Source organism: Microcaecilia unicolor, chromosome 4 (genome assembly GCF_901765095.1).
Source record: "Microcaecilia unicolor chromosome 4, aMicUni1.1, whole genome shotgun sequence".
Classification (NCBI taxonomy): Eukaryota; Metazoa; Chordata; class Amphibia; order Gymnophiona; family Siphonopidae; genus Microcaecilia; species Microcaecilia unicolor.
The window spans coordinates 16,868,876-16,881,956 of NC_044034.1; the positions used below are offsets into that span (position 1 = coordinate 16,868,876).

Consider the following 13,081-nt stretch of genomic DNA (forward strand, 5'->3'; position numbering starts at 1 on the left):
ATGCCCCCTAGTCCTAGTATTTTTGGAAAGCGTGAACAGACGCTTCACATCCACCTGTTCCACTCCACTCATTATTTTATATACCTCTATCATGTCTCCCCTCAGCCGTCTCTTCTCCAAGCTGTTCTTAAGGGGAAATGGCAGCGTCCTATAGACTCCCTCATAATGCTGTTTTAGAAAACAATTTTTATGCCTGTCCCTACTGTATCAATATTTCTCAATTTTTTAAGGAACTCATTCAATTTTAATGTGAATAATTAGACCATCAGAGGCGCAAAACTCAAGCATACAGCATACGCCGCTTATTGGTTGCCTATAATTGTCATCGGTCCATATATTCAACTTTTTTGAAAAAAACAAACCATTTTTTTTGTAAAACTTCACTCCCAAATTGTGTATCACATATGCAATCTTCCAATATTTGTTATGTTTAAGTATATAAAATAGCACTTGGCTTAATCAGTTGAAAAGACAGACCCGCTGCTTTCATGGCCAGTGTTTCGATATTTCTTCAAGGATGTGGTCCACCGCAATAAATACATATAATCTTCATAATTCTTACATAGAAAACACCAATAGCAACAATCCACCAATCCCCAGAGTTCCATACTTGTCTGATAAACATCTTATCTAAACCAAACTCATGTAAAGATGACGATGGCCCCCGTACTGTTCATTTGGCGCCGAGGTGGTCTGAGGGAAGAGCATGGGTGGAGCCAGGACTTAACCAGTGAGCAGTAACCGGTTAAGTAAGTGGCAATAGTTAGGACAGCAAAAAGTCTGACCAAAACTTTAGCTGCGGAGGTGATCCGGCACCGGTCTGAATATTGGGCAGTGCCCAGTTTATTTATTTATCACATTTATACCCCACATTATCCCAACATGTTTGCAGGCTCAATGTGGCTTACAATAGGCCAAAAAGGCTATCGCCAGTCCAGTAGTTATACAAATACAATAGATTGTGGTAGTCAGAGTGGATAGAAAGAACAGGGAATATAAAGGGAAAACGGTAACGGTAAGAGAGTCCAAAATGGTCCATTTATATTGGGTTTTAGGTTGAAGCCTGGGATTAGGCCTTCCGGAATAGGCTGGTCTTGAGTAATTTCCTAAAGTTGAGATGGTTTTGAGTGGTTTTGACAGCTTTAGGCACTGCAGTCCATAATTGGGTGCTGATAAAGGAAAAGGAGGAAGCATAGGTGGATTTATATTTGAGGCCGTTACAGGTAGGATAATGGAGATTTAAGAATGAACGGGATGTGCTTGACGTATTCCTGGCTGGAAGATTGATTAGGGTATTCACGTATCCTGGGGCTTCTCCATAAAGAATTTTGTGGACTAGGGTGCAGAGTTTGAAGTTAATTCGTTCCTTTATTGGGAGCCAGTGCAATTTCTCTCGAAGGGGCTTGGAACTAGGCAGCACCTGAGGGGTTATGGCTATCCCCCGTCCTGACCCTCCAACCCTCCACCCCTGTAGTCCCCTCCCCCTGCCCCTGGACCCACCTTTACAACTCCCTAGTGGTCTAGAGGGAATATGGGCAGGAGTAATTCCCACTTGGTCTTGCCTGGTGCAACTTCCTCATCAAAATGGCCGCCGCTACCTCTGTCAGCAGGCTTCGCAGTATTTCTGAAGTAACTGGAGTGGAGCTTTGCAGGCAGAACTTTGGTGCCTGTTAAGGAGAGGTATCTGGAGCTAGACTTTCCCTGCCCAATGTCAATGGCAGTTGTTACGGAATAAGGAAGGGTCAAACAGGCAAATATGCCTCAACAGAGGAAATTTCTTTCCGTTCGTCTGAAGCGATGCAATGATGATGCAGGGACTTCCCAATGCCACATTAACAACAGGATTAGAAGTCTGTGCTGTATTTCCGTGTTGTGTGTATTAGTGTGACCCCTCTGTGACTTGTGTTATTAGCTGATGCCTGTATGCAGAGGTGGTGAATGTCCTCACACTGAGCCCTCCAGATTTTCTTCATCTGATGCCTGTGGCCCGTGTGTCTGTCTGGTTGCGTTGACATGTGGTACCATTTCTGCACTTTATTGCCAACATTTCAAGAGCAGTTCCCAGCGTGTACTGTCAAGACACCCCTTGTGCACCAAATACTACTAAGCATTGCATGATGATAACTAGGAAAGAACATGCACCCAGAATCTGGAGAAAATAGATCCAAGTAATTCATTCCTTTCAACATCTGGAGACTGAAATCACAATATCTTTAAACCTGGTGATAGAGAGAAGAGCACAAAAAACATAGAATAGCAACAGCCACACCCTAGTCCCCCCCCCCCCCCCCCCCCATTTCCTAGTTAATATCTGCTTTTCCTTTTTTTTTCAGTGTTAATAATTCCGCTGGTGGACCAGGAAGCCAAGGGTGTAGTGGCTGTTATTCTGGTAAGTCTGGGAGTCTCAATTTCTGCACAGACAGGGTCCACCCACTTTTATTAATATTTGGCTCATATTTTAGAATTGCTGTTCACGAATTGCATGTGTAAAGTGTAAAACGTGACTTACTTACATAAGTACATAAATATTGCCATACTGGGAAAGACCAAAGGTCCATCAAGCCCAGCATCCTGTTTCCCAACAGTGGCCAATCTAGGTCACAAATACCCGGCAAGATCCCCAAAATGTACAAAACATTTTATACTGCTTATCCCAGAAATAGTGGATTTTCCCCAAGTCCATTTAATAACGGTCTATGGACTTTTCCTTTAGGAAAACGTCCAAACCTTTTTTAAACTCCACTAAGCTAACCACCTTTACCATATTCTCTGGCAACAAATTCCAGAGTTTAATTACATGTTGAGTGAAGAAAAGTTTTCTCCGATTCGTTTTAAATTTACTACATTGTAGCTTCATCGCACGCCCCCTAGTCCTAGTATTTTTGGAAAGCATGAACAGACTCTTCACATCTACCCGTTCAACTCCACTCATTATTTTATAGACCTCTATCATATCTCCCCTCAGCCGCCTTTTCTCCAAGCTGAAGAGCCCTAGCCGCTTTAGCCTTTCCTCACAGGGAAGTCTTCCCATCCCCTTTATCATTTTTGTCGACCTTCTCTGCACATCTATTTATCCACATTTCTATTCCGCACAATCCTTCGTTCCTGGTGTATTACAAAAATCACATGCATAATAATAAAAACACATAAAAAACATATCACCAAAAACACACACACCAAATCTTTAAACCAAAAGCCATCCATCCCATTAACCTTTAAAACCTTGCGTAGCAGAGGACACACCGCTGCCCTTTTTAATATTGTGGGTAGTTGCCCTTTGTAAAGAGAGGCGTTCAGGATTTTTATGGTCCCTTCTGTCAGGCCCCTGTTTGCATGCGGTACTACATATATTTGATCAGTAGGAGTTGAGGAAACAGGTGGTTGGGGAAAGGGAAATAGGACTTGATATACCACCTTTCTGAGGTTTTTGCACCTACATTCAAAGCGGTTTACATATATTCAGGTACTTATTTTGTACCAGGGGCAATGGAGGGTTAAGTGACTTGCCCAGAGTCACAAGGAGCTGCAGTGGGAATTGAACCCAGTTCCCCAGGATCAAAGTCCGCTGCACTGACCAGTAGGCTACTCCTCCACTAGCAGCATTCCATGTAGAAGCCTGCCCTTAATCGGATATTGCCCTCAAAACATCCAGTTAGCGTCCATCCTGAAACTGGATATTTTGAGTCAGCATGTGGCCAATTAACTGCTGATATTCACCACATAGCCAGCAATGGCAACTACATAGATAGGACCATATAAAAGTCAGCCCTATCTTTATGCGGTTCTTCATAGCTGGTTAAGTGATGAATATCGTAGTTCACTGGCTATGTTTTAGCCACTCCTGTATGTCTACAAATTCAAGAGCTCAGACATGGCCTGGCTTTGAATTTTCAGGTATAAAACTGGTGGCGTTCAGCTAATGGCCGCTGGCTGAATATTGAGCTCATTGTTTTTGACTGCTGTTAAGGCTTTAGAGTACTTTGTCAGGTGTTTCCTACCATTTAACCTGTCCTCATCCAGTTGAGCTTTATGTCAACCCCTTCCCGGTTTTCTTCCTTGTCACTCAGGGGTCCAGAGTTCTGTGGGGCATAAAGGTGCAGTTTTCTCTAGGGCCTTAGCTACGTGTGTTTTCCAACTATAGACTAAAGCAGTGTTTCTCATCTTCTTCAAGCCAAATTTCAACCAAGTACCCCTCAGATCCGATCAGCAGAAATTTTGAAATGGACGTGTCTAACACCAGTTCTGGCAGATGTAGATTCCAAAAACTGGCATGTTCTAATCACAAAATAGAAAATAAAATTACTTTTTCTACATTTCTTGCCTGATCATTTTATTTGCATAGTCATGTTGGTGCCAGTACCTGGTTTGTATGTTCCTCTGTCTTCTCTTAACTTTCTTGCCGGGGTCTCCTGTCCATTAGACAGTTCTTCTCTCCATGTCTATCGTTCATCTCCTCTCTGTGAGTGTCTATCCCCCCAAACCATGCAGCATCTCCCCTGTTTCTGTGTCTCTCTTCCCCTAGCCATGCAGCATCTCCTCTCTGTGTGCGTTTCTCCACCCCCCCCCTACCCCCAATGTCATTAAATTTCAAGTGTATTCAGAAATGTTCCATCCCACCCATCAGAGCTCTGTCTTACATGCTACTTATAGGGTAACAAAATAGGAGAGAGAGTTTAACGCAAGCAGAAAAAAGAAAGTCCGGGAAAGAAGAGCAGAACTACAATGTTGGTAGGAAAGTGGGGATGGGGGAGCACATAGGGGCAAGTAATGCAGTCCAGGCTCACCTCCGGCATGCTGTACTACAAGAAATTCATTTTAGGCATCCACAAAAGATCTCCTGTCCCTGCCTGTCTGTTTCTCTCTCTCTCTCTCTCTCTCTGTCTCCCACCCACCCCCCAGTCATGCATCATATCTTCTCTGTCTCTCTGTGTGCATCTCTTCTCTTACCCCAGCTATGCAAGATCTCCTGCCCGTGTCTCTCTTCCCCTTTTTTGTGTGTCTCCCCTCCCACCACCACCATGCATTTCCTCTCTGTCTCCCCCCCAACACTCCTACAATGCACAATCTCCTGTGTCTCCGACCACACTCACAATGCAACATGTTCTCTCTGCTCCCCCCCCCATGATTGCGCATCTCCTCTCTGTCTCTCTACCTCCCCCCACCAATCAACATTACCCCGTCTCTGTCCCCTTCCCCCCGCCAACCAACATCACCCCTCTGTCTGTTTCTCCCCTTACTATACAGCATCTCCACTCTCCCCTTCCTTGCCTTGGCCATCCAGGATCTGTCTTTCTCTCCCCCCATCATCCAGCATTGCCTCACTCTCTTTCTCCCCTCCCAGTTGTCTTCTTTCTTTTTTTTCTTTCATCCCATCCCCCACCACCCAGCATCGCCCTGTTTCTCTCTCTCACTCTTCACCCCCCCTCCCATCATTCACCACCATTGCCCATCACTCCCTCTTCCTCCACTACCAATATCCAGCCTCACCCCATCTCTCTTTATTTCTTCCCCCTTCACCCCGTTACTCCCTCCCTCACTGGAACCCATTGTCAGAGGGCCTGGTAACAGTGGTTAGCATATCTGGGTTTAAAAAAAGGTTTGGACAAGTTCCTAGAGGAAAAGTCCATAGTCTGCTATTGAGATAGACATGGGGAAAGCCACTGCTTGCCCCGGGATTGGTAGCTTGAATGTTGCTAGTAATTGGGTTTCTGTCAAGTACTTGTGACCTGGACTGGCCACTGTTGGAAGCAGGATACTGGGCTAGATGGACCATTGGTCTGACCCAGTACGGCTGTTCTCATATTCTTATGTTCTTATCACTGGAGATTTCTTGGTATCTGATCTATGGTCTGGGGGTACTGGGGATAACTTGAATGTGGCAAGAAACAAAACAAGCTGTCAGCCAGGATTCTGAGCATTTTTTAGAATTTCCCGTATCGTATCTCTTCTGAGCCCCAGCCACGTCCAGCGATTCTGGTCACCGCATCTCAAAAAAGATATAGTGGAATTAGAAAAGGTGCAGAGAAGGGCGACGAAAGGATAAAGGGGATGGGAAGACTTCCCTATCAGGAAAGGCTGAAGCAGCTAGGGCTCTTCAGCTTGGAGAAAAGGCGGCTGAGGGGAGATATGATAGAGGTCTATAAAATAATGAGTGGAGTTGAACGGGTAGATGTGAAGCGTCTGTTTACACTTTCCAAAAATACTAGGACTAGGGGACATGCGATGAAGCCACAATGTAGTAAATTTAAAATGAATCGGAGAAACGTTTTCTTCACTCAACGTGTAATTAAATTCTGGAATTTGTTGCCAGAGAATGTGGTAAAGGCAGTTAGCTTAGCGGAGTTTTAAAAAAGGTTTTAAAAAAGTCCATAGACCGTTATTAAATGGACTTGGGGAAAATCCACTATTTCTGGGGTAAGCAGTATAAAATGTTTTGTACTTTTTTGGGATCTTGCCGGGTATTTGTGATCTGGATTGGCCACTGTTGGAAACAGGATGCTGGGCTCGATGGACCTTTGGTCTTTCCCAGTATGGCAATACTTACAGTATGTACAATAGGCTCAGGCCTGGCTGGTCAGTGATGGCCAACAGGTGGGTGCAGCATCTGATGGAAATTTCTCCCAGCTGAGTGAATAGACTCGGAAGCTACAAAAGTTCTGCGTGCCCTCGCTAGGATATGGTCTTGATAAGTTCATAGTGTCCTGCTAAAGCGCCCATCCAGTTTGAGGAGGTGACATTTGACAGCAGAAGCAATGAGCCCTTCAAAGAATACAGTGATCCTTCAAAATCCCAGCTCTATCAGCCTCTTCAAAAAAAAAAGTGCAGTTAGAGGAAAGCTCAAAGAGATGAAAGTAAAGGTTAATTAATAATAAGACCCCCCTCTGTTCAGTAAGCACCCTGCAGACCAGCTGAGCTGGGAAAAGCAATGCCATCACTTCAGAACAAGACTCTGGTTAATCAGATGACAGGAACCAGAGAGAAATTCCTAAGTGGATTAGTAGCAAGGCATCGCAGGCAAGATATACAGCTTTTCTGGCTTTTAGAGAGCTTATTAAAAGGGAATTAAGATGATTAACAGCCAGTGATCATCCGGAAAGAATTGTGGAGGCAGAGTGTCCTGTTGGGGACTAGCAGCCTGATCACAGCAAAAATAGCAAGGTCAACATATCGTACATAGATGTACACACAGATACACTCAAGCGGACACACATATGGACACACACGTGCACACACGACCACACCCTCGCCTCACCCCATGCTTGGAACAAACTCCCTGAGCCCATACGCCAGGCCCCCTCCCTGCCCATCTTCAAGTCCTTGCTCAAAGCCCACCTCTTCAATGACGCCTTCGGCACCTAACCACTACACCTCTACTCAGGAAATCTAGACTGCCCCAACTTGACATTTCGTCCTTTAGATTGTAAGCTCCTTTGAGCAGGGACTGTCCTTCTTTGTTAATTTGTACAGCGCTGCGTAACCCTAGTAGCGCTCTAGAAATGTTAAGTAGTAGTAGTAGATACACACATGCACATATACACAGAATCCAGAACAAACATTCTGACAAGTAGGAGGAACGGCTGAAAAGCCGCTGGTACCAAAGAGAAAAGAAGCAACAGAATTTGCGAAAGAACAGAAAAAAAATTCTTCAAGGAATTGGGGGTGGGGGGGTGGGGTCTTTTTACTAAGGTGCATACAATGCGTGTCAAATTAGAACTACCACCCAGCTACCATATGCCCCGGGCAGCAGTGGCGTAGCTACGTGGGGCCACGGGGGCCTAGGCCCCTGTAGATTTGGCCCTGGACCCCGTGCCGACGACCCTCTCGACCTCCCCCCTCCCGCTGCCAACCCGCCGTCAACCCACCGTCGCCGTCTTTGCTGGCGGGGGTCCCCAACCCCTGCCAGCCGAGGTCCTCTACTTCCCACCAGTGGCGTAGCCACAGGTGGGCCTGGGTGGGCCAGGGCCCACCCATTTAGGGCTCAGGCCCACCCAACAGTAGCACATGTTTAGCGGTAGCTGGTGAAGATCCCAATCAGCTGAAGACTTTCCCCTGATAGTAACAAAATTCTACTCTCCACAATACTGGCACCTCCGCATGCATGCTCATGTTTCAGTGCATTCCTGCTGCAGACTGCCAAGGTGGAAAGAAGCATTTTCCTGCCAGCTGAGATATTTTTTTGGTGGTGGGGGGGGGGGGGAGAGAACATTTGGTGCCCACCCACTTCTTACCTAGGCCCACCCAAAATCTGTTGTCTGGCTACACCCCTGCTTCCCGCGCAAGGCTTCTTTCTGTTTCTGACCTTGCAGGACGTCAAAAAAAGAACAAAGCCTTGCTCGGGAAAAAGAGAACCTCAGCTGGCGGGGATTGGGGTCCCCCGCCAGCAAAGGTAGGCAACGGCAGTGGCGGGGGAGGGTTGGCGGTGGCAGGGGGGGGTCAAAGTTAATGGTGGTGGTGTTGGCGGGGGGGGCGGCAATGGCGGGGTGTTCGGCGGCGCCAGGGGGGGCTAAAATGTGCCCCCTCACCTCGGGCTCTGGACCCCCCTCCCGCCGAAGTCTGGCTATGCCCCTGCCAGTAATTCCATTTTTGACGTGCGACCAAAACACGTGGTAGAAACGCTTACCCGGTGGTAACCGGCAGTGTATGCGCGCTGACAATCACCATCTGGTTAGTGTCTGAGCCCTTACCGCTAAGTCAGTGGGTGGCGGTAAGATCTCATGCCAAAAATAGACGCGCGCAGGTTTTAATTTTGTTGCATGTCCATTTTTGTCTACAAGGAAAAAAAAATACCATTTTTGCAGGCATACTGAAAATGGACCTGCTCACGTCCAAGACACGCGCCTACACCAGTGCAGGCCATTTTTCAGCACGCCGTAGTAAGAGGAGCCCCTGGATCAGCAAGGGAGAAACGACAAGTGGCAGTTGCATAAGTACGGCAAGAAAGAAAGTATTACTCCAGGAACCCTTCGCAGATCAACATCGGACACATGAATGCTTAAGGAGAGGTGCATGGAAACCCAGGAAAGCCTATTATTTGAATTATTCTGAAATATACCCAAGGTTCAGTACATGCTACACGAATAATTAAGCAACATTGGGGAATAATTCAAATGCAAGACCCACATATCCCAGTTCCTTTCTTGTCTTCCATTTGAGTTAAGCTTGAAGTGTTATTTTGCAAAATTTCCCTAATATTTTTCTCTCCAGTTTAAGCTATTCTAAGTTGATGACCTTCGAAAACTGGATGCATTTGGTTTTCCAAGGTCGTCAACTTAGAATAGCTTAAACTCGAGGGAAAAATATTAGAGGAAAGTTTGCAAAATAACACTTCGAGCTTAACCCAAATGGAAGACAAGAAAGGAAATGGGATATGTGGGTCTTGCATTTTTTGTTCTAAAATGTAGGTAACAGAGATTTTCGTTAATCCAATTGATAATAGAAAGTACATACTTCAGAGATCTACAGCTTGTAACCTTCCTTACATACCAATTATTATCAGCTCCACCCCACACTGAGATTCCACAAATCAGGGCACTCTCAAGTGTGAGATGGACTCGTGACTTTTTTTCGTGCTGGGCTCCTCCCACCCAGGGCTCCAGTATAGCAAAGTGTTACATTATCTCTAGAAATATAGAAGGGTAGTGGAGAAGAGAGAGGAGACTTGGAAAGGAAGAGATGAGATAGGAAAGAGGACAAGCAGATTGAGAACCAGAATCAGCTGAGAGAAAGAGCAGGCATGATTGCAAAGGCAGAGAAAGAACGGGAAAAACTGAAATTATAATGTAATAAGACAGTAAAACATAATTGCCTTCTGCTAATACTTGTTAGCAGCATTTGAAATGTGAAAGATTAATTCTTTCCTTTAAATATTTATTACCGTTTTAAAGATACGGAAATCAGATTGCACTTCTACGAACAGATAACAAACGTTGATTTGCTCTAACTGATAAATCTTTCTGACAGTGTTGAGAGGCTAAACTCATATTCTGGAACAATTTTCTGTTCTCGAACTTAACCCCTTTCTCCATCGATTTTTAAACGTTTATGCATAAGTGCATGCAAATTTATGCAAATATGCTGCAGACTCTGAAAAACCATGCCACAGAATTTTCTAATTCTGGCTGCTGGACCTTCCCCCGAAGCCGCATTCTCTCAGTTTGGGCTACTTAAACACAGTGTCCTTTAGTATCTCGCTAAGGATGTAAAAAGACTGGAAGCGGTGCAAAGAAAAGCTACAAAAACGGTATGGGATTTGCGTTGCAAACCGTAAGAGGAGAGACTTGCCAACCTGAACATGTATACCTTGGAGGAAAGGAGAAACAGGGGTGACATGATACAGACGTTCAAATATTTGAAAGGTATTAATCTGCAAACAAATCTTTTCCAGAGAGGGTAAGGCAGTAGAACTAGAGGGTACTGTCACGTCTGTGGTCGTGACTCCTCTCAGACTCACCCTATTTCTGGTGGTCAGCTTCTGAGCTGGCTTCTGTCTGTTTTTTCTGAGTTAGTTCTGTCTCTGTGTGCTGGCTGCATTGGATTGTCTGTGTGCTGTTTCCTGTTCCAGACTTCAGCCCAGTCCAGTCCGGATCTTCCGGCCTGCCAGACTTGCTTGGCTTGTTTGAGCCAGCACAGCACCCGTAGCTGCCTGGTGATTGCTGCAGCTGAGTCTCAGCTGCTGCTGGGCTTATTAGCCATTTGGAAACTCTCTGCTTTGCCTTTGCATCGCCTAAGGCCCTGGTATGTTGGGGTGCTGGTGCACTTCTGCCTAGTCCAGTTATAGTCTGTAATTCTTGCCTGATTCTAGTTTAGTCTTTGTGTAGCTTTGTGTTCTGATTTGTTTGTTTCCCAGTCTTGTTTCTTGTTTGTATGTCTTTGTCTAGTTCTTGGTTGCCTGTGTTTCTTGTTCAGTGGCTGCCTGGCAGCTTTTAGTCCTGTCCCTTATCTATCAGTGTTTGTTCCCTGTTTCAGTGGCTGCTTGCAGCTTTCAGTTCAGTCCCTTGTCTGTCTGAGATTCCTAGTCTAATATTCTGCCTAGCCTCCCTGTGTGTATCCTGCTGGGGTCCAGTTCCGGCCCTGTCCGGCAAGTCCTACCGGCCACCTGCACCCAGGCGCTCAACTCCTGGGGAAGGGTGGCTAAGTGCAGGTGAAGTCTAGCTGTTCCTGTCTGAGTTCTGTCTTGTTCCTGGTGTGGGGTGGTTTTGCCTGCCTGCCTCCTCGGCAGTGGCCCAAGGGCTCACGAACCTAGTTCCTGTTTTTGAAAACGTGACAGATATGAACTGAGGTTGAAGGGGGGCAGACTCAGGAGTAATGTCAGGAAGTATTTTTTCACGGAAAGGGTGGTAGTTACGTGGCATGCCCTCCTGCGGGAGGTGGTAGATATGAAAACGGTAATGGAATTCAAACACGCGTGGGATAAACACAAAGGAATCCTGTTTAGAAGGAATGGATCCACAGAATCTTAGCGGAGATTGGGTGGCAACACCGGCAATTGGAGATTAAAACCAGTGCTGGGTGGACTTTTACAGTCTGCGCCCTGATCATGGCTGAATAGATATGGATGGGCTTGAGTATAAATTTTACAGGGCTTCGATGTTAGCTTCAGAACGTTTAGTACAAGAAGAGTGCTGGGTAGACGTCTACGGTCTGTGCCCTGAGAAAGGCAAGGACAAATCAAACTTGGGTATAAAGTATCACATACCATGTAAAATGAGTTTATCTTGTTGGTCAGACTGGATGGACCGTTCAGGTCTTTATGTGCTGTCATTTACTATGTTATATGTTGCTATGTTTTTCTCTGTCTTTCCTACTTCTTGTTTCAGTTTGCATTTCTGGAATGTACTTAATAGGAAGAATGTTACTTTCACGAGTTTGCTGTCTCCCAGGGCTTTTCGGTGTTGCAAAAAAAACAGAAGGCGATCACATTATAATAAAATAATTACAGTTGACCCTCAGCATGGGTCAGGCCCTCCAAAACAGGTGCTTACTTTTCACTAACAACCCATCTGCTCTGAACAAAGAGACCATTAACTCCTGATAATGCTAGATTTCTTGGCTCCTTATTAAAGCTGTATTAGAGTAGGTGTTTGTTGTTATTAGGTCTCAGAGCTAATTCATCTCATTTAAGATAATGAAATGAAATGTAAATCCTGTAGAGTCTTGGATGCGGTCTTGGCCCTTCATCGCTGATTATGCCTACACTGAAAAGAGTAAATTAATCGGGCATAATGTGTCGTTCAAGCTTAGGGCTCTCCTGATTCCTGCCAGCAGCATGTTGATAGAAGAGCACATTTCTCAGTGATCAGCGGGTGGAAAAATGGCCATACAAGACTAATCTTTCAGCTTATGTCTCATCTGTTTTGTTAGCTTCCTTGCTTTTAACATCTGTTTTTGTAGCGGGAGGAGATCCGGGAAATTATAGGCCAGTGAACCTGACGTCGGTGCCGGGCAAAATGGTAGAGACTGTTATAAAGAACAAAATTACAGAGCATATTCAAAAGCATGGATTAATGAGACAAAGCCAACATGGATTTAGAGAAGGGAAATCTTGCCTCACCAATCTATTACATTTCTTTGAAGGAGTGAACAAACGTGGATAAAGGTGAGCCGGTCGATATTGTGTATCTGGATTTTCAAAAGACATTTGACAAATTTTTCTTCACTCAGCGTGTAATTAAACTCTGGAATTCGTTGCCAGAGAATGTGGTAAAGGCGGTTAGCTTAGCGGGGTTTATAAAAGGTTTGGGCAGCTTCCTAAAGGAAAGGTCCATAGATCATTATTAAAATGGACTTGGGGAAAATCCACTGCTTATTTCTGGAATAAGCAGCATAAAAGGTATTTATGACCTGGATTGGCCACTGTTGGAAACAGGATGCTGGGCTTGATGGACCTTTGGTCTGTCCCAGTATGGCACTATTTATGTACTTATATGTACTTATGGCTGTTGCTTGGTCTAGGAAAGTGGTTCTCAATCTTTCTTTTGTTGTGACACACCTGACAGACAATATTCACATGTATGACACACTAAACACTACAGTTTTTAGCTGAACATAGGAAAAACCCGATATATCAGTGTGTCCCAAGTCT

General features: G+C 45.2%; 1 protein-coding gene across 1 annotated transcript in view; it reads left to right on the forward strand.

Moving 5' to 3' along the window:
- The window catches only part of PDE2A (phosphodiesterase 2A), a 687,803-nt gene that overhangs the window by 464,265 nt on the left and 210,457 nt on the right, over positions 1-13,081 (forward strand). The window contains exon 5 of the mRNA XM_030199986.1: positions 2,334-2,389. Coding sequence (XP_030055846.1) covers positions 2,334-2,389 — 56 coding nt within the window. The remainder of the gene's footprint in view (positions 1-2,333; positions 2,390-13,081) is intronic.